Source organism: Gnatocerus cornutus, chromosome 1 (genome assembly GCF_029298725.1).
Source record: "Gnatocerus cornutus isolate USDA-ARS CGAHR chromosome 1, icGnaCorn1.1, whole genome shotgun sequence".
NCBI lineage: Eukaryota > Metazoa > Arthropoda > Insecta > Coleoptera > Tenebrionidae > Gnatocerus > Gnatocerus cornutus.
In genome coordinates, this window is record NC_142233.1 from 36,295,954 (window position 1) to 36,316,484 (window position 20,531).

The 20,531-nt window shown below is 35.8% G+C and overlaps 3 protein-coding genes across 4 annotated transcripts; all 3 read left to right on the top strand.

Annotated features, from left to right (window-relative positions):
* The first annotated feature begins 1,649 nt into the window (after positions 1–1,649).
* Positions 1,650–6,664, top strand: LOC148182196 (uncharacterized). Of its 2 annotated transcripts, XM_088047180.1 has the most exons (5): positions 1,650–1,880; positions 1,928–1,998; positions 2,154–2,337; positions 2,510–2,844; positions 2,896–6,663. In XM_088047180.1, the coding sequence occupies exons 4-5, from the start codon at positions 2,842–2,844 to the stop codon at positions 4,789–4,791; spliced, it is 1,899 nt and encodes a 632-aa protein (XP_087903306.1). In that variant the 5' UTR covers positions 1,650–1,880; positions 1,928–1,998; positions 2,154–2,337; positions 2,510–2,841; the 3' UTR covers positions 4,792–6,663. The 2 variants fall into 2 exon arrangements, with proteins under 2 accessions (XP_087903306.1, XP_087903297.1); XM_088047171.1 differs by having other exon boundaries at positions 2,510–6,664.
* A 3,391-nt stretch (positions 6,665–10,055) lies between these two features.
* On the top strand, positions 10,056–12,604 carry LOC148182197 (toll-like receptor 4). The gene has a single exon (XM_088041093.1). It carries the CDS (start codon positions 10,090–10,092, stop codon positions 12,010–12,012), a length of 1,923 nt encoding a protein of 640 aa, XP_087897219.1. The 5' UTR covers positions 10,056–10,089; the 3' UTR covers positions 12,013–12,604.
* A 2,413-nt stretch (positions 12,605–15,017) lies between these two features.
* Positions 15,018–17,061, top strand: LOC148182198 (uncharacterized). Its single transcript, XM_088043826.1, has 2 exons — positions 15,018–15,051; positions 15,102–17,061. Exons 1-2 carry the CDS (start codon positions 15,049–15,051, stop codon positions 17,016–17,018), a joined length of 1,920 nt encoding a protein of 639 aa, XP_087899952.1. The 5' UTR covers positions 15,018–15,048; the 3' UTR covers positions 17,019–17,061.
* The last annotated feature ends 3,470 nt before the right edge of the window (positions 17,062–20,531 follow it).

Here is a 20,531-nt window from a genome sequence, read left to right on the forward strand (position 1 = left end):
ATATTTCTGATGTGTTTTTCTTCAAATAGGAGGTAAATACGATGATAATAAGCAGGCATAAGAGCCAAAAAGAGACTGAAATTTTTTTTTGGTTAGAGGACCAGTCATACAAATGCGCCACTGCTCTCTGTAGGAACCCTGTCGAATTAAATGACACGAACCGTTATGACGTCACATTCCCTCTCGCCCCCCGTAACGGCACCCACCCATACTTGGCAACTCGCTCAGACCTATAGATTTACGGACTTTGGAATTGGCTATAGTTTTTTCGTCGTAACTTGATTATTTTTTGGGCTAGAAAATTGTTGTTGCCTCCATAAGCCTTTTTTCTCTAGGTTCACGAGTTCTGGGACACTGTGTATTTGTTGAAATAAAAATCTGAGATGATTTTTGCATCACACTCTGTTCATATTCACTGGACTCAAATTCAATAAATGAATAGTGTTACGCAACAAAGATCAAGCCAATGTCGTCTAAAAACGGAGATTATTGCTATTTAAGCTTTAATTTTACCGATTCTGTAGTGCAAAAGTCCAGTAAAACTGATGTAGAACCTCAGTTGGACTATTAGCTTTAAGAATTTTAGGTCCATATGAGGCTTAACAGATGGTGACAATTTTTATCGATTTAATAACGCGATAATGTCCATTAAATTTTCTTTCTACATTCAATTTTATTGATCAGCCCTTCTCTGAAAAACAAAAAAATATGGAAAACTTAGGTCCTAGTTGAATCAAGCTGCAGCTGTCAACCTGATTAATGTTTATAAATTATTACATAATAATTTAAATTGGTTCAATTCAAAGAAATTATCATATGTATTTCCAATATGGGTCTATGCCCATTTCAAAAATTTTACCCCTTCCACTAGGTTTTCTTTCTCTAGTTATACAGGATGTCCCAGATCTCGCGCCCCAGAGAGCAAGGGAGCGTGCCGACAACAATACAGATGGTAAATTTCAAAACAAAAATTGACTAAGTTTAATAGTATTCGAGAATAACTGATAAAAAGTTAACAACCAATCCCGAAAGCTTATTCGAGAAGTGGAGTAAATGGCCATCCCAATTTCCTAGGCAACGAGAGTCTAATGTTTAAGACCAATGTCTGATAGTATGTATCCATAGTTACCAATTTTCAAATTCTGTTCAGATTCGGGATTGGCTACAGTTTTTTTGTCTTATCTCGGTTATTTTTTGATTATCAAAATTACAATTTATTCCCAAACACCAAATTTTTGACAAAAATGCTGACGCGCGTTTCGATAGCAATGCTATTATCATCAGAGCGATGATTAAACTTTGGTGTTTGGGAATAAATTGTAATTTTGATAATTTGTCAACACCAAGAATTGATCCAATAAATTTTCTTTGAAGTTATTTTTTGAGTTAAAAAATTTTGGTTTCAAAATATTGGTTCAGAATGATTGCCTCCATAAACCCTTTCTCTCTGGGGCGCGATTTCTGGGACACCTGTATATGTCAGCTCACTGAAATACCGGCACAAATGACAAATCGTTTGACTTTTGACAGCTTTTGACAGCTTTTGACAGATTTTTGACAGAACAGACCCGATTTTTAGGTTATGTTGGTGTAAGTTTGAAACGTGAGGTCTTAAAAAAACACACAACCCTCAGCATTAGGGTGCATCAGTTCAATTTTTCCGTTGTTGCCGTTGCCATGGTCTAGTTACAACATTTCATGTCAATAGCGAGCAAAATCCCAAATTAACTTGTCACTGTCTACCGTGCAATGTTTCTACTTTTATAAAAGTCTCCACAATTCGTCTACTGAAATGTTCCGAAGCAACCATTTGCTGAAACTCAAAAACGGAACTGTTAAAATTCTGCAGAGATCTCCACTGGACAAGGCCAAGTTTTTAGGTAAAGAGCCTTTGGAAGTTTTGTGGTCTTAATGTGGTCTCTTGCAGGTTTACAGCGCCTCCAGGTCTCTTACCCTGTTAGATTTTATTCCAAAGACAAGGACGACTTGGACAAAAAGGTACTAGATCTCACAAATATAGACTAAAAAGACCTCTAAAATCGTCCTCAGAGAATGCAAACCTGTCGATATCCACCCTTGCGAGCAACCCCCTCTCATTCCTCCACCGGTAGTTTGTTACACCCCTCGTAACACCCTTTAATTAAATTTCACAGCGCTTTCCCCATATCAACCTAGAAAAGTACCCCCCTAAATCAAAACTTGAAGAGGAGTGCCTCCAGGCCAAACCACAGCTTCCCCCAGAATGTGTCTACAAAGAAGCCAGTTGGTGGAACCGGGATCATGACAAAAAAAACTGATGGTGCCCAAATTGTTGCTACCGATAATAGACCACCAGAGGTAATAACGAATTGATTGATCAAGATAATTAGGCAATGTAGTTTTTTGACTTTGTTTTACATGTGCGTTCTGCTTTATGATTTGATTCGTTTTGCTAATTTATTGTTTTTCATGCATATGCAAGTGTGGTTTATTGCTAGTTAAATTAATGTTTTTTTTATTTTCTTTATAGGAACTACACATACCAGATTCATTAAAAGCATCAGATGTCGCCGATTTAACTACAGAGGACTTTAAAGTCGTCAGAACAAAACTCACCTTTGTAGATAAGAGCGATTGTGCATTTTTGTAAGAACTTATAAAACGGAAGAAGTAAACTCAAAATGTACAGATGAGAGGTCAAGGCAAAATGTATTTATATTAATTTTTTCATAATATTTTCCTTGTTTTGAGAATTTACATTAATTATGTCAGAATTGTGATAACCTTTGACGTCGATATTCCTTATCAAAAACCAAGACAATCTCATTTAACTCGTCAGTTGTAAACCAATCTTCACTCAAAATGGTTCGCTCATTTCAAAACTCCGTTTCTCTTCTTCATACTCTCTCCTTTCAGATTCCCTTCATCGTCTTCTTGATATTCCTCAGTGGCACCTATTGCGACAAGGATTTTCTTATGGTTCAAAGTGTTACTCCAGAAAAGAACAAACCAATAACTTTATCACCAAACACAGCAAGTCAGATGTATATTAACTCCATCAATGGGACTTTAACTCCAGAGTCTTTATCACATCTGAGGGTCACTACATTGGACTTTATTTTAACCAATGCGAGCCAACTGGAACCTGGAGCTGCTTGTTCACCACCCGCGTTGAAGTTACTTGGTGTTCACATGGGAAGCACTCCGATAACAGTGACGAAAGACATGCTGAAGAACTGTGAGAAACTGAAGGAGTTAAACGTCGGAGGAATTTATTACAGGCACCATCCTCTTGCAGTTGATGCACTTACCAATTTACCCAAATTAAAGAGACTTATTTTCACGTATATGAACCTCCAACACGTCACGAAAGAGTATTTCCGAAACTTACCTTTGTTGGAGACTTTGACTTTGAGAAACTGTCTCATTGAAGAAATCCACAAGGACGCCTTCAGTGGTTTGACGAATTTGAAGGATATACAGTTTGTAACGAAGCATTTTCCTCGAAGTTTAAACATCATTTCCGAAATTCCGGTAAAAGTGGACAGTTTCACTTTTGATGGTCTCAATGGTACTCTAACCAAATCAAAGTTGGACGTCAGGGAGTTCCATCTGCACGCCCTACAGTTGGATGGCATTGAAGCAGGTGCTGCGTGTCCCACGTCTTCAGTAAAAAAGTTAACACTTGATATTAAAACTCCAAATTTGATTAAATTCACCAAGGAGACACTACGAAATTGTGAGAATTTGAAGGAGTTGAGGATCAAAGCTGACAGTTGCAAACACAGTGAAATTGAAGAGGACACTTTCCAGAATTTATCTAATTTGAAGAACTTGTCTTTGGAGAACTTGGAACTTGGACACGTCACGAAAAATACTTTTAAGAATTCGCTTTTGTTGGAAAACCTGAAACTGTGCAACGTCGTCGAAATTGAAAAAGACGCTTTCAATCATTTGTACCACCTGAAGACAGTTTTTCTATGTCTTCAGTTGGATGGCCACAATCCTGAAAACACCCAGAAAATCCTCAATAATACAATAAAAACAGGCAGTCTTTCCATCACTGGTTTACGTGGTAAGTTGTTTTTACCACAATTCAAAGAAGTCGAAGACCTTTCTCTTGATTTCACCGATTTGGAAGGAATCGAATCAGGAGTCTGTTCATCTCCAACGCTTAAGAAATTCACTCTTCGTTTCAATCCACGAGAAAATTTCACATTGAACAAAGACGCGTTCAATTGTGAGAACTTAGAAGAACTCTCTTTACATTCCTCTGAGTATACCGACCTGCCGCTGGACGCTTTCCAAAACTTACCACATCTCAAAGTTCTCGACTTGCATTGGCTGGAATTTAACCCCTTGAAAAGAGAATACTTCAAGAATCTTCAGTCGCTAGAAAAATTAATTTTGCACGAGTGCGCCACTACCGAATTCCAAACTGATGCTTTCTATGACTTGGTAAACTTGAAAGTTCTTCAGGTTACAGTCGGTCAACGAGTAATGCAAAAGAATTTTCCTGAGAAGTTGTTCACAAAGAACGTAAAATTGGAAAAATTGTGTCTGGCTAATAGTGACATCACTGATCTAAATTGGGATGAGTTTAAAGAACTGCAACATTTGACGACGTTGGATTTAAGTATGAATCGGATCCGCTCGTTCGATGCTGAAAAAATTGCACAAAATATTCCAAGTTTGAGGAATTTTCATATTGATATGACTTCTCTAAGTGGTGAAGAATATACTCGTTTTAAGGAAGAGCTGAAGAAGAAGTTGAATGTTACATTTCTTCGCGATCGGGATTTTCCCGTTTAAAGTGTAATGTAGTGAAAAGCTGCGATTCAACTTGCTTGCTCTAGCCCAGATCAGACCAGACATGCAAGATTTAAGTGATGTTTTTATAATTCTTCAGCCCCTTTCTCCGGTTGGACCATAATAAAAGATTAAGATGCAATTGCACCCCTGATTGCTGTTAAATTATCGAAAAAACTGCAAATTTTTCTACAGTAACGAGATTTGCCATTTTAACACGCTTATTAATCGTGCCGAATTACAAATTTCTAGAGCGAAAGAACCATTTTTTAGAAATTTATATTTTAAGATCTACCTTTTCTTTATAACAAAATGAAGAATGCGATTGAAATAGAATTAAAACCAAAAAAAGAATTCGGGCGATTGGCTGGCATTCTTTTTATCATAGAAGTTTTTATAATAAAAAACGCACCCGAGCAAATAATTCCAACGTAACTTATCATTCATTGGCTGGATGTCCAAAACTGCTCTTTATTGGATCGATTTCTTAGCTAATTTAAATCATGCACTAAAAATGGCATTCTTTCAAAATTTCTAAAATTTGAGTTTTCCGTTTTATGATTTTAAAATTTGGTAGAGTTAATTTACGACTCTAAAATAGTAACTTCTACAAATTTTGTAACTGTGGCTCTAAAATTAGCAAATTTTTTGGACTTCTAATTGAACATTTTTAAAATTTGGGTTTTTCTTCGCTCTAGAATTTTGCAATTTGGTACAATTAATGCACGACTCTAAAATAATAAATAGGAACTGAGATCTGAGAACTGAGAAGCAGATTGAGTCGTTTATAAACTTCACTAAATAGATAAATTATAGAGACAAAAATACAAATTTTGGAATTTTTTTATTTTTAAGTGAAAGAAATTTTCAAATATTTTCTTCTAAAATTCGTACCTTTGACAAATTTAATGCTATGCTTGACAAATTTAGACAGATTGATAATTTTAAGTTGTTTATTAATTCCACCAAATGGTTAAATTTTAGAGCAAAAAATTCTAATTTTAGAATGTTTTATTTTTAAACTGAACCAAAAATTTACAAAATTTTCTTCTAAAATTCGTACTTTAGACAGTTTTATTGCCACGGATGTCAAATTTGGACAGATTCCTAGATTTAGATCGTTTATTAATTTCCCGAAATCTGTGGATTATCGAGCGAAAAATACCAAGTTTATAAATTTTAGTGTCAAGCTGAGCAAAAATTTTCAACATTTTTTACTAAAATTCGTAAGTACAATTTTAACGTCAGATCTGCCTAAATTTGGGAGATTGCTATTTTTGAGTCGTTTTTTAATTCCAATAAATAGTTAATTTATGGAGCCAAAAATGTTACGAATTACAAATGTTACGATTTTTTTATTTTCAAGCTAAACCAAAAATTTTTATTTTTTTATTTTCTAAAGTTTACAAAACTGATAATTATAGTGCTATGGCTGTCAAGTTCAGACAATTTCCTATTTCTTGGTCTTTTATTAATTCCCCAAAATCTGTGAATAATTATGGTGGCAAAAATACAAATTTTAGAATTTTTTATTACCGAGCTAAATGAAAATTTTCTTGAATTTGTAACTTGGACAATTTTAGTTCAGTGACTGTCAAATGTAGGCAATAAACCATATTTGAACCGTTTATTAATTTTACCAAACCGATAAAATTATAAATGTTTGAATTTTTTAATTATGAGCTGAACAACAATTTCCCCACGTTCTATTAAAGTTCGTATCATTTGCAGTTTTTTTTTTTGCATTTTTTACTTAATGTTGGTAGTATTGAGTGATTTTCAAAATTCCTAATTCAGGTAGGTGTGCATTGCAAAAATGGACGAGAATATTGAAAATTTATTTCACTTTTTCAAAATTTTTAATATTTTTTAAACATAAACTTTAAATATTTTTTGAGTTTTATTTGTAGAACAGTGTTTAGTTATCTTAAAACTATGAAAAATAAATTTAAAACCTGGAAATAAAAAAAGTTCAAGGCAAAAAGTGTTTTTGATGTTTTTTTCTTGTTTCATTTGGATTTATATCAATTATGTAAGAATTTTGATAACCTTTAACGACGACATTCTTTATCAAAAGGCGAACCGCAGATTTTTGCTCGTCAGTTTGAACCCAATCTCCACTCAAAATGGTTCGTTCATTACATGACTTTATTGTTTATTCATTTTCTTTTATTTTAGATTCGCTTGGTCCTCTTCTTGATACTCCTTTATGGCATCTCTTGCCTACAACCTCCATTTCACATTTACAATGTTATTCCCCAAAAAGACAAGCCTGTCACATTACCACCAAACGCAGGATCTTACATCTACATCCGTAATATCAAAGGGACTTTAACTTCAGACTCTTTGGCGCAGTTGAGCATCACCAGATTAGACTTTAGAGTATCCAAAGCGGATCAACTGGAACCTGGAGCTGTGTGTTCACCACCGTCCCTAAAATCCCTCAGTCTTTCCATGAAAACCACGCCGATAACAATGACAAAGGAAATGTTGAAGAACTGTGAGAAATTGGTAACGTTAAATGTCAGAGGAAATTTTGATTTTCACCAAAGAGACGCTAGAAAATTGTGGGAACTTGGAAGATTTGTCGATAAAAGCCGACTTTTTCCACCCCAGTGAAACCGACGCCGACACCTTCCAGAATTTAGCCAACTTGAAGAACTTTTCTTCGGAGAACGTGAAAATTAGACACGTCACCAAAGACACGTTCAAGGATTCGCTTTTGTTGGAAAACTTGAGATTGTGCAATAGCCACATTATCGAAGTTGACAGTGACGCTTTCAATCATTTGTACCCTCTGAAGACTGTCGAAATTTGTCTTCAAATGAACCATGACAACACTGAGAATTCCCAAAAACTCTTCACAAATACACTAAAAGCAGACAAACTCACCTTCAAGGAGTTGAAAGGAAAGTTGAGCTTACCGCAATTTAATGAAGTCAAAGAACTTTCTCTTCATTTCGTACGATTGCAAGAGATTGAAGCAAGAGTTTGTTCATCGCCGATGCTTACAAAATTCTCTCTTCAATTCACTCCGGGAGATAACTTCACATTGGAGAAAGAGGCGTTTAACTGCGAGAACTTAGAAGAACTCTCTTTATCAGGCAATGATTTGGACTCAATCGACGCACCAGAAGACGTTTTTCAATACTTGTCGCATCTGAAGGTTCTTTCCTTGAGTAACCTGAATTTAAAACCCTTAACGAGAAAATACTTTAAGTCGCTAGAAAAATTGGTTTTGGACAAGTGTTTTATCAATGAAATTCAAAGTGATGCTTTCGAGGACTTGATAAACCTGAGAGTTCTAAAAATTAGCACCGATCGCAGATTACAACAGCTTCATGTGAATTTGGTAAGGAAAAACGTAAAACTAGAAACGCTCGAGCTCCCTAACTTAACTGAAGATCTCAACTGGGAGATGTTTAAAAGTCTTCCGCATTTGACGACGTTGGGCTTAAGGTTAGACCGTATGAGTTCACTCAATGCCGAGAAAATTGCAGAAAATATTCCCACTTTGAGGAGTCTAAACCATGACAATCTTGGGTTCGTTGGTAAAGATGCATATACTCATTTTACGAAAGAGCTGAAGAACAAGTCAAATGTTACAGTTGCTTATGACTATAAGCTTGACACTTAAAGTAAAAAGTAATATAACAGTAGGAGGAATAAATAGACACTTTAGTTGCATGAAACGTTTTTTGTTTTCCTAGTCTTGATACATAGGTTAATCCGCCATAACTCAGTTATTTGTGGGCGCACGGAAATTTTGAGCAAGGATTTGAATTCAGCGGGAAATTCTGCATAAAATAAGCCCCAATAACGTAATTTAGATCCACAAAAAATAATCTAGATGTTGACGGAAAGCAGTCTTTATGTGGTCTTTTTGGGATGATTTTCAAACTTATTCAAAGCGAAAACGACCCTTAATGGCAGCTGTTTCAAGTCTACCATCGGTTCAAATTTCAGATCAGTAGGACAAGTGGGACAAAGAGAGGGTGTCAAAAAACGAGAAATTCTATTTTTTTATTGATTGGTTTTTAAGTCTTTTGGAACCTATCTAGATAACATTTGTATGCAGATATTTAAAGTTATCTATACGCTCTAAGAGCTTTAGACTCAATTAAATTATTTCTAAAATTATTTCAAAATTTTTAGCACTCGTATCCAAAGTCTTAAAAAATAAAGTTTAAACTTTTCTAGATAAAATTTGTATCTAAAATTTTACATCTATTCTGGTCTAGATTCTCTATATGTACAGATTGTGAATTTAAATTTTTACACGGAATAAAAAAAAAATAGAAAATTTTTGAAATCTAGAAAGATGATTTTGATGAAATTCCAAAAGCTTTCTAATGAACCAGGAAAATATTTACAAATTCTGAACCATTTAAAGAAAATGTAATTACGAATTTTTTATAACACTTCACCAATCGAATTTGAGAAATTTGGACTTACTTATTAACTATGGCAAATTTCAAAATTATAGAACAAGACGGACTGATTTTAGAAATGTTAATTTTTTGGATGGCAAAATTTTTTTATTATGTGTTGTAACTTTGATAATTTTAATGCCACAGCAATCAAAGTTGAGCAGATTACTAATTTAGGTTTACTTGCTAAATTATTAAACAAAAAGAACTAATTTGAAAAATAATTATTTTTTGGACGAATCGAAAACCAAGGGCGAAAAATTTTTATTGAAGGTTGTAACATTGAGAATTTTAATGCCACAACAATATAATTTGAAGAGATTATTAATTTGAATCTACTTGCTAACTGTGCCAAATTTCAAAATTATCGAATAGAAACAACTGATTTAAAAAAATAGATTTTTTGGACCAATTGAAATCTGCGAAAAAAATGTATTATGGATTGTAACTTTGATAATTTTAATGCCACAACAATCAATCTTGAGGAGAGTATTAATTCGGACCCACTCAATTACTGTGCAAAGTTGCAAAAGTATAGCACCAAAACTACTGATTTTAGGAATTTTCATTTTTTGGATGAACCTAAAACTGCTTCGCATTTAGAATCAAAAGGAAATTAAACTTTCGAAATAACTTTCCACTGCTCTAGTGCAATTGAAATTGCAATCTAAACTGCATAAAATCCGTTAGATCAAGTGCAAGGCAAAAAGTATTTATGTTTGTCCTTTCTTTTACGTTTTTTCCTTGTTTTGACTTTTTATTTTGAAATCAATTATAAACGACTTTTGATAACCTTTGATGGCGATAGTCTTTATCAAAAGACAAAATATAACACTTTCTCTCGTTAGTTTCAAACCAGTCTCTGTTTAAAATGCTTCGTTTATTACAAAATTCCATTGCTCTGGTCGTCTTCTCGACACTCCTCTGTGGCATCTATTCTGAAGATCGTCCATTTTACATCGAAATTGTTACTACCGAAAAGAGCAGATCTGTCACATTACCACCAAATGCAGGAACTCACGTCTATTTTGGTGGTATCAATGGGACTTTAACTTCAGACTCTTTGGCACAGTTGAGCGTTACCAAATTAGAGTTGATGGTGTCCAACTCCAACCAACTGGAACCTGGAGCTGTGTGTTCACCACCATCTCTTGAATTTCTCGGTCTCTATCAGGAAGGCGCGCCGATAACTGTGACGAAAGAAATGTTGAAGAACTGTGAGAAATTGGTGAAGTTAAGCGTCAGAGGAAATTATCGCAGAGAGAACGACATTGCCATTGATGCACTTCATCATTTGCACAACTTAAGAGATCTGAGCCTCTCCTATCTGAATCTCCAAAACGCCACGAAGGAGTATTTTAGAAATTTGTCTTCGTTGGAAACTTTGACTTTGAAGAACTTTGTTGAAAACGTCGACAAGGATGCCCTCAGTGATTTGAGAAATTTGAAGCATCTAATTATAAAAACTGATTCTCCTCAAGGGTTTAACATTTTTTCCGAAATTCCATTGAAATTGCAAAACTTCACTTTTGAGATTCGCAATGGGAGTCTAACCAGATCAAAACTGGATGTCACAGAACTTCGTTTTTACTTCTACGACCACTTGGAGGGCATCGAAACAGGTGCTGCATGTCCCACGTCTTCAGTAAGAAAGTTAACACTTCAGTTTAGCTCATCAAATCGGATCAAATTTACCAAAGAAACTCTTCAAAATTGTGAGAACGTGGAGGAGTTGTGGATACGAGCAGACTTTTACCAACTTGCTGAAACCGATGCTGACACCTTCCAGAACTTGGCTAACTTGAAGAACTTTTCTTCGGAGAACGTGAAAATTGGACACGTCACCAAAGACACGTTCAAGAATTCTCTTCTGTTGGAAAACTTGAGATTGGACAATGGCGAAGTTAGCGAAGTTGACAGTGACGCTTTCAACCATTTGCAACACCTGAAGAGTGTTGAAATTGGTCTTCAATGGGACTCTGTCAGTCCTGAGAGTACTCAGAAACTGTTGAGAAATACAGTAAAAGCAGACAAACTAACCTTCAAGCAATTGGTAGGTACGTTAAGCGTACCAAAATTCAAAGAAGTCAAAGAACTTTCTCTTGACTTCGGCGAATTGCTGGAAATTGAACCAGGAGTTTGTTCGATGCCGACGCTCAAAAAATTCTCTCTTCGATTCAACGCCGGTGACAACTTCACGTTGAAGAAAGATTCGTTCAATTGCGAGAATTTAGAAGAACTCTCTTTAACATCTCCTGGTTTCTACCGAAACAACTTACCAGAAGAAGCTTTTCAGCAGTTGCCACATCTGAAAGTTCTTTCCTTGACTTGGCTGAATTTTGTCTCCTTGAAAAGAGAATACTTCAAGAATCTTCACTCATTAGAAAAATTAGTTATGAATGGGTGTTTCATAAACAGAATCGACTCTGATGCGTTTGAAGACTTGGTGAACTTGAAGGTTCTCCAGATTTCAAGAACTTTTGATTTGAAACAATTTCCTAATAATTTGTTTGCGAAAAACGTGAAATTGAAGAAGCTTAGTCTCTCGAGGAATAGAATTGAAGATGTAAATTGGGATGAGTTTAAAGGACTGCCATGTTTGACGATGTTGGATGTACATTTGAATCCCATCAGTTCGTTCGATGCTGAAGAAATTGCAAGAAATATTCCGAATTTGAAGAGTTTTAATATTGATGGGACTTCTCTCAGGGAGGATGCATATATTCGTTTTACGGAAGAGCTGAAGAAGAAGATAAATGTTACGATTGGTTATGACTGGGACCTTTCGCTTTAAATTGTAATGTAATGGTGGTTGGGATAAATGGACACTTTTGTTCCATGGAACGGTTTTAAATTTTGATTTTCCTAGACCCTACAGGTAGAATAAATTGGACACTTTAAAAAAATCATTTTGTTTCTACTAAATTTTGTAACTCTAACAATGCTAATGCTATATCTGTCAAATTTTGGCAGATTGCCATATTTGAGCTGTTTATTGACTCCACTAAACATCTAGTTTATAGAGCCGAAAATACTGATTTTAGAAATTTTTATTTTTAAACTGAAATAAAAATTCTACCACATTCTAGTTCCGTAGTCAAACCAAAGTTTTTCTTTTTTTTTTAATTCTAAAAGTCGCAAAATTTTAGTGCTATAGTTGTCAAGTCTGGGCAAGTTGGTACTTTTAGATCCTTTATTACCTCCCCCAAATCTGTGAATTTTATAGAGCAAGAAATCAAGAAATACTAATTTTAGAATTTTTTATTTCCAAACTGGACCGAAAATCTCTCTAATAGTTTACAATAAAATTTTTAACTTTGACAATTTTAGTGCTATAAATGTCAAATTTAGGCAAATTATTATGTTTGAGCTGTTCATTAATTCCACCAAACCGTACAATTACCGTTCAAAACATTCAAATTTTAGAATTTTTCATTTGTAAAGGTACCAAAAATTTCCAACATTTCATACAAAAATTCGTAACTTTAACAATGTTGCTGTCAAATTTAGGGAAATTACTTTATTTAAACTGCTTATTAGTTTTACCAAACCGATAAATTATAAATAAAAAATACAAATTTAAATTTTTTTTATCATCAACTTTTTATCTTCAACCAAAAATTTTCAACATTTTTTAATAAAATTTGTAGTTCTGACCATATCTGTCAAAATTTGGCAAATTGGCATATTTAACATGTTTAATAATTTGACCAATTCGATAAATTATCTCAAAAAATACAAATTTGAGACGTTTATTAACTCCACTAAAAGCCACAAATTGTAATTTTTTAAATTTTTATTTTTAAGCTGGACCAAAAGTTTGAAGAATGTAAGAAAAACTGGACACTATAAAGAGAGTCTATAAAATTTATAAAAAATAAAAAAAAACTCGAAAAGATATAAAGAAGAATAAAAAAATTTTGAAGTCAAAGTAGATCTGGAATGTATTCTAAAGGAAAATATAAAAACATTCAAATGGGTTTTGATTCTAAAATTGTACAATTTGTCGGCGCTACTCCTTTAGACTAAATTACAAATTTTACAATAAGAATCGAAGTTTTTGAATTTTTTGTTTGGAACGATCTAAAAATTTCCAGACTTTTAAAGAAAATTTCATATTGGCAAGTTTAATACTTAAACCGTGAGATTTGGCGGCGTTATTACTTTACACTTTCTGATGTGCGAAATTACAAAATGTGAAGATAACAAGAAGTTAAATAAAAAAATTTCAAAATTTCTTTGTAAAATTCGTACTTTGCTTTGGCAATTTTAGTGTTATGGCTAACAAATTTGGGCAAATTGCTATTTTTAAATCATTTATGAACTCCACCAAATGGTTAAATTATTAGATTAAAAATTACGAATTTTACAAATTTTTATTTTGAAGCAAAAATTTCCAAAATTTTCTTTTAAAATTTTTAGGCCTGTTAGTTTTAGTTCTGTCAGTCAAATGACTGACAGACAGATTACTATTGCTGGGTCTTTTATTAATTCCCCAAAATCTGGGAATAATTATGGAGGTAAAAATACAAATTTTACATTTTTAATTTTCAAGCTAAACAAAAAAAATGTCTAAAATTTTTTTTTTAATTTTAAATTCGAAACATCGACAATTTTAGTGTTTTAGTTGCGAAATTTGGTGAGATTACAACTTTTTATTAGTTTATTAAATCTACAAAATGGTCGAATTAGAAAGCCGAAAATACAAATTTTAGAATTTTTTATTTCCGAGCTAAACGAAAATCTTCTAAAATTTGTAACTCTTGTAATTTTAGTGGAAGAACTGTCAAATTTGGGCACATTACCATATTTGAGCCGTTTATTAATTCCACTCAATGGTTAGATTCTAGAGCAAAAATACTAATTTTCGAATTTTTTTATTTCTAAACAACCAAAATTTTACAAAATTTTCTTCTAAAACTCATTGTCTTGACAGTTTTAATGCTACGGGTGTCAAATTTGGACAGATTGCTAGTTTTAGATTGTTTATTAATACCCCTAAACCTGGGAATTATCGAGCAAGAAATACAAATTTTAGAAATTTTAGTATGCACAATTATTGTCAATATTCCTTACTAAAATTCGTAACTCCGACAATTTTAATGTTAGATCTGCTAAAATAGAGGAGATTGCTATTTTTGAGTCGCTTATTACCTCCACTAAATGGTTAATTTATAGAGCTAAAAATACAAATTAAACAATTTTTATTTCCAAGCTAAACTAAAAATGTTTATTCTTTTTTTCTAAAGTTTACAACTCTGACAGTTTTAGTGCAATGACTGTCAAATTTGGGCAAATTACTTTATTTGAGCCGTTTATTAGTTTCACCAAACCCATAAATTTTTGAATTTTTTTTTGTGAAAACAAAAATTTCCTCACGTCTTATTAAATTTCGTATCTATCTTTCGCAGTTTTAATGTCCAAACTGTAAAATTTTGCTACTTAATGTTGGTAGTATTGAATGCTTTTCTAAAGTTCCAATACAGGTAGGTGTGCATTGTGAAAATTGAAAATCTGTTTCTCCATTTCGAAATTTTTAGAAAATTTCTTTTTTATTAATTTTTTAGATAATCTTTAAACGTAAACTTTAAACATTCTTTGAGCCTTATTTATAGAACAGTTTTTAATTATCTGAAAACCATCAAAGATAAATTTAAGATTTATAAATAAAAATTCAAGGCTAAAAGTGTTTTTGATATTTTTTTCTTAATTATTGGAAGTATTTATATCAATTATGTATACATTTTGATAACCTTTGACGACGATATTCTTTATTAAGAGACGAACAGCTGATTTTCGCCCGTCAGTTCCAAGCCAATCTCCACTGAAAATGGTTCGTTTATTACTAAAATATTTTTTTTTATTCATATTCTTTCATTTCAGATTCGCTTGGTCTTCTTCTCGATCCTCCTCCATGACATCTCTTGCCTACAACTCCCATTTTACGTTGAAACTGTGACTCCCGAAAAAGACAAACCTGTCACATTACCACCAAACGCAGGAACCGACGTCGTTTTCCGAAATATCAACGGAACTTTAACTTCAGACTCTTTGGCACAGTTGAGCGTCACCAGATTAGAGTTCAAGCTATCCAACGCCAATCAACTGGAATCTGGAGCTGTGTGTTCATCACCCTCCCTAAAATCCCTCGAACTTGAGCTGGGGAAAGCCCCCATAAAAGTGACGAAAGACATGCTGAAGAACTGCGATAAACTGGAAACGTTAATTGTCGGAGGAAATTATAATTACAGACACCACCACATAGCAAGTGATGCATTTACTAATTTGCACAACTTAAGAGATCTAAGTCTCTCGTATCTGAATCTCCACAACGCGACGAAGGAATATTTTAGAAATTTGTCTTCCTTGGAAACTTTAACTTTGAAGGACTGTGGTATTGAAGAAGTCGATAGAGACGCCTTTAGTGATTTGACGAATTTGAAAGATGTACAAATATCGAGTGATTCTCATCAAAGTTTTAACATTTTTTCCGAAATTCCATTAAAAGTGCAAAAATTCACTTTTGAGAGTCGTAATGGTAGTTTAACTAAATCAAAATTGGATGTCAGTGAACTTCGTTTTTACATTTTCCCAGAGTTGGATGGCATTGAAGCGGGTGCTCTATGTCCCACGTCTTCAGTAAGAAAGTTATCACTTTATTTTGGTACATCAAATTCGATAAACTTCACCAAAGAGACTCTACAAAATTGTGAGAACTTGGAGGATTTGTCGATAACAACCGGTTTTTCCCATCTCAGTGAAACCGAAGCGGACACCTTCCAGAATCTAGCTAACTTGAAAAACTTTTCTTTGGAGGGCGTAAAAATTAAACACGTCACAAAAGACACGTTCAAAAATTCGCTCTTGATGGAAAACTTGGCATTGTGCAATGGCTACATTAATGAAGTTGACAGTGATGCTTTCGATCATTTGCATCATCTGAAGACTGTCGCAATTTGTCTTCATTCGGACTATGGCGACTCTGAAAATTTCCAACAACTCTTCACAAATACGATAAAAGCAGATAAACTTCTCTTCTTTGGGTTGAGTGGAAAGTTGAGCTTACCGCAATGCAAAGACGTTAAAGAACTTTCTCTTCATTTTGCAAAATTAGAAGAGATTGAAGCAAGAGTTTGTTCATCGCCGACGCTCAAGAAATTCGTTATTCTGTTTAACCCAGGAGACAACTTCACGTTTGGTAAAGACGCGTTCAAATGCGAGAACTTAGAAGAACTCACCTTATTAGGCAATGATTTCAATCGAAGCGACGTGCCAGAAGACGCTTTTCAACACTTGTCACATCTGAAGGTTCTCTTCTTGAGTAGCCTCAATTTCAAACCCTTGAAAAGAGAATACTTCAAGAATCTTCAGTCCCTAGAAAAATTAGTTTTGAACAAGTGTTTTATTAACGAATTCCAAAGTGATGCTTTCGATGACTTGGTAAACCTGAAAGTTCTAAAAATTAGCAGCACCGATCGTATTTTGAATCTTCCTGTGAATTTGTTTTCAAAAAACGTAAAACTAGAAACTCTCGAGCTCCCTAAATTAACTGAGGATATAAATTGGGAAATGTTTAAAGGACTGCCACATTTGACGACGTTGGGTTTAAGGTTAGACCGTGTGAGTTCACTCAATGCTGAGAAAATTCTAGAAAATATTTCAAGTTTAAGGAGTTTAGTGCATGGCAATTTTGGGTTCGCTAGTAACGATGCATATACTCGTTTTAAGGAAAAGCTAAAGGAGAAGTTAAATGCTAAAGTTACTTTTGATTATGAGCTTTACAATTCAAGTGTAATGTAATGTAATTAATAGTGGTTGGAATAAATGGACAAATAAATAGAAATTTCAAAATTTCTTTTTAAAATTCGTAGTCGTAACTCTGACAATTTTAGTTCTATGTCAGTCAAATTTGGACTGTTTGCTATTTTTGAGTCGTTTATTAATACGACCAAATGGTTAAATTTTAGAGCAAAAAATACTAATTTTAGATTTTTTTATTTTTAAATTGAACCAAAAATTCACAAAATTTTCTTCTAAAATTTGTAACTTTGACAGTTGGTGTTTCCCCCGTAGTCTCATGAATGGCAGCTCTATAGGCCATCATAAACAAGGACAGTTGACGATCCCAATCCCTCTGGTGCTCTTCCACTACCTTAGACAGATGTTCCTCCATCGTCTGATTGAACCTCTCGACCATGCCGTCAGATTGCGGGTGCAAAGGTGTAGTTGGAGTCTTTCTAATTCCCAGCAGCTTACACATCTCTTGAAAAACGCCAGACTCAAAATTCCTTCCTTGATCGGAATGCATTTCGAAGGGAACTCCAAACCTGCTGAAGACATTATCCACCAGGACTCGAGCTACTGTTGTGGCTTCTTGGTTGGGAAGGGCATATGCACAACCAAGATGTACTTGTTGCCGTCATCAGTCTTCGGAAATGGCCCGGCCACATCTAGAGCAATTCTTTCGAACGGAGCTCCCACGTTGTATTGTTTCATGCCACCTTTAGTTCGCGTCCGAGGTCCCTTGCTCGCCCCAGAAACTGTTCATCTCCTTCACCTTCGTTCAACATCTTCCCGGCAGTCAACCCAGTAATTAACGCTGCCTAATCTTACTTAATGTTTTGTTCACTCCGAAGTGAGCGCCTGATGTTCCGTCATGGACCTCTTTGAGTACTTGGGAGACTCTATTCTTGGACACTAGTAACTGGGAGGTTACTTTCTTCCCGTCTGCGCTTTCCCAAGCCCTTTTCAGTACCCCATTTTCTACTACATTTTCTACTGCGCCCACATCGCCTTCAACCCTCTTTTCTCTCTTTTCCGAGACATCTTCCCAATGCGGCCTTCCATTTTCCGCTTCCTTCCACTCTAGCAGTGGCCTAATTTCCTGGTCTGCTTGTTGATCTTTCCAAAGATCCTCCGTAGTCCAGTCATCATCACAACCGATAACCATCCTGTTTATCGGTAATGGCCCTTCGATCTTCGCGCACTGCTTGCAATGCTTGCAAGGTCTTCTAGAAAGAGGGTCAGCATTACTGTGTTGCTTTCCTGGTCGATGTTTGATTTTGAAGTGGCATTGCTGTAGCCGCTCAATCCACCTAGCAACTTGCCCTTCGGCGTCCTTCATCTGTAGTAACCACGTGAGGGCGGCATGATCAGTTCTTATCAAGAATTCGTGGCCAAACAAGTATTTGTGGAAATGTTTTACAGATTTTACAACGGCCAACATTTCCTTCCTTGTAGCGCAGTAGTTCTTTTCTTGCTTTCTCAACACTTTGCTGTAATACTCGATCACTCTCTCTTCTCCATCCTGCACCTGCGATAACACTACTCCAATGCCGATGTTGCTGGCATCTGTGTCCAAGACGAACTTTCCATGAGTCTTGGGGTAGCTCAAAATCGGGCTTGTGCACAAAGCTAACTTCAGTCGCTTGAAACTGCTTTCGCAGTCTGATGTCCAGTTGAATGATGCTTTTGCTTCCGTTAGTTTGTGCAGAGGTGCAGCAATGTTGGCGAAACCTTCGACAAACCGCCGATAGTACGTGCAAAGTCCTATGAAACTTCTCACATCATGCTTGTCCTTAGGTCTGGCCCACTCTTTGATCGCCTGAATCTTATCTTCGCAGGTCTTGATTCCTTCAGATGACACCGTATGCCCCAGAAACTTCACTTTCTTCCGAAATAGATGGCACTTTTTCGGATTAAGCTTCAAATTAGCACCTCTAAACCGGTCTACCACTTCTTGAAGGTGTTCATCGAAGTTTTTACCCGTGACCATCACGTCGTCTAAATAAACCAGACAAGTTTTCCACGTCAATCCACGCAACACACATTCCATTAGTCTTTCGAATGTAGCGGGTGCGTTGCAAAGCCCAAAAGACATAACCGTAAAGTGGTACAGGCCACTTCCCGTAGAAAACGCTGTCTTCTCCTTGTCTTCGGGATGAAGTCCTACTTGCCAATATCCACTCTTTAGGTCTAAGGTTGAGAACCACGTCGACCCTGACAGAGTCGTGAGAGTGTCGTCAATCCGGGGTAATGGAAAACTGCCTTTCTTGGTAACATCGTTGAGCTTTCGGTAATTCACACAAAATCTTGTACTACCGTCTTTCTTGGTTACGAGTACAACCGGCGAAGACCAGGGGCTGTTGGATTCTTCAATAATCCCTTCTTCTTGCATGGACTTTACCAACTGTTCTGTCTGCTCTTGCTTTGCCCATGGTAACCTTCTCGGTGCCTGTCTGATGGGTTGATGGTCGCCCGTATTGATTCTGTGTTGAACGATGTTCGTTCTTCCTAATGGCTCATTCTCAACGGCGAACACGTCCTTATTCTTCTTGATGAAAGCCTGTGCTTTAAGAGCCTCTTCTTTAGCAAGATCACTCGTGTCAATCTCCAGCTTCAACTTTTTTACGGCCTTCACGTTTTCCTTTGATGGCTGTGCGTCACTTATTCTGGAGATCGGAACACACACAGCAAGTAGATCGCCCTTCTTGGTCGTGACAGGAGTAGGGTTGATATTCGCACCCGCACACGGTATTTCTTTCGTCACTTTCACTAGTGTCTTTCCAACAAGAATTGGTTTTGTTATGTCTCTAGTCGGTTCAATCATTCCAACGCAGCTCTCAAAGCTATTTTCTAAACACACGCTTATCACTTTCTCGCTGTTCCAATCCACACAAGTAGTTGCACAGGCGAACGCTTTTAATCCATCTTCTTTTGCTTTTGGGGTTGATAACACGAAGCTTTCAGTTACAATCTTGAGGATCTTCTCATTGTGATTAAAGGAAATCTAATGTCGTCCAATAACATCCATTCCCAGGATCATCTCATCCTCGATTCCTGCCACCAGCACCCGATGCCGAAACTTCATACCTCCCAACTGGACCGTGACCTCTGCTTCGGCACTTACTGTGGCGACATCTCCCGTGACTGTTTTCAAAATAGCACTCGTTGTTTCCAGAGATGTGCTGTTGTCCAACATGTCCTTTCTCACAAGGGAAACCATGGCTCCGGTGTCGACCGTCATCTTCACTTTTCTCCCATTCCACTTCCTTCAATTATCAAACTCTCAAAATTCCTCTTCAAATGCATCACGGAAATAACTTTGGGGCTTGTATTCTCCCCAGCCAGTGTGTGCCCCTTGACACTGCTGGGCTTTAGTTTTCCGACTGCTGAGGACGTGACTGGGGACCGTTCTGGTCGTTCCTAAGAACAACCCTACAGTCACGTTTAAAATGGCCTGGTTTTCCGCAACGATAGCAAGTCTGGCTAGTTCGCTGCTTCTGTGCCATCCGTAATTCCCTGATCTCTTTG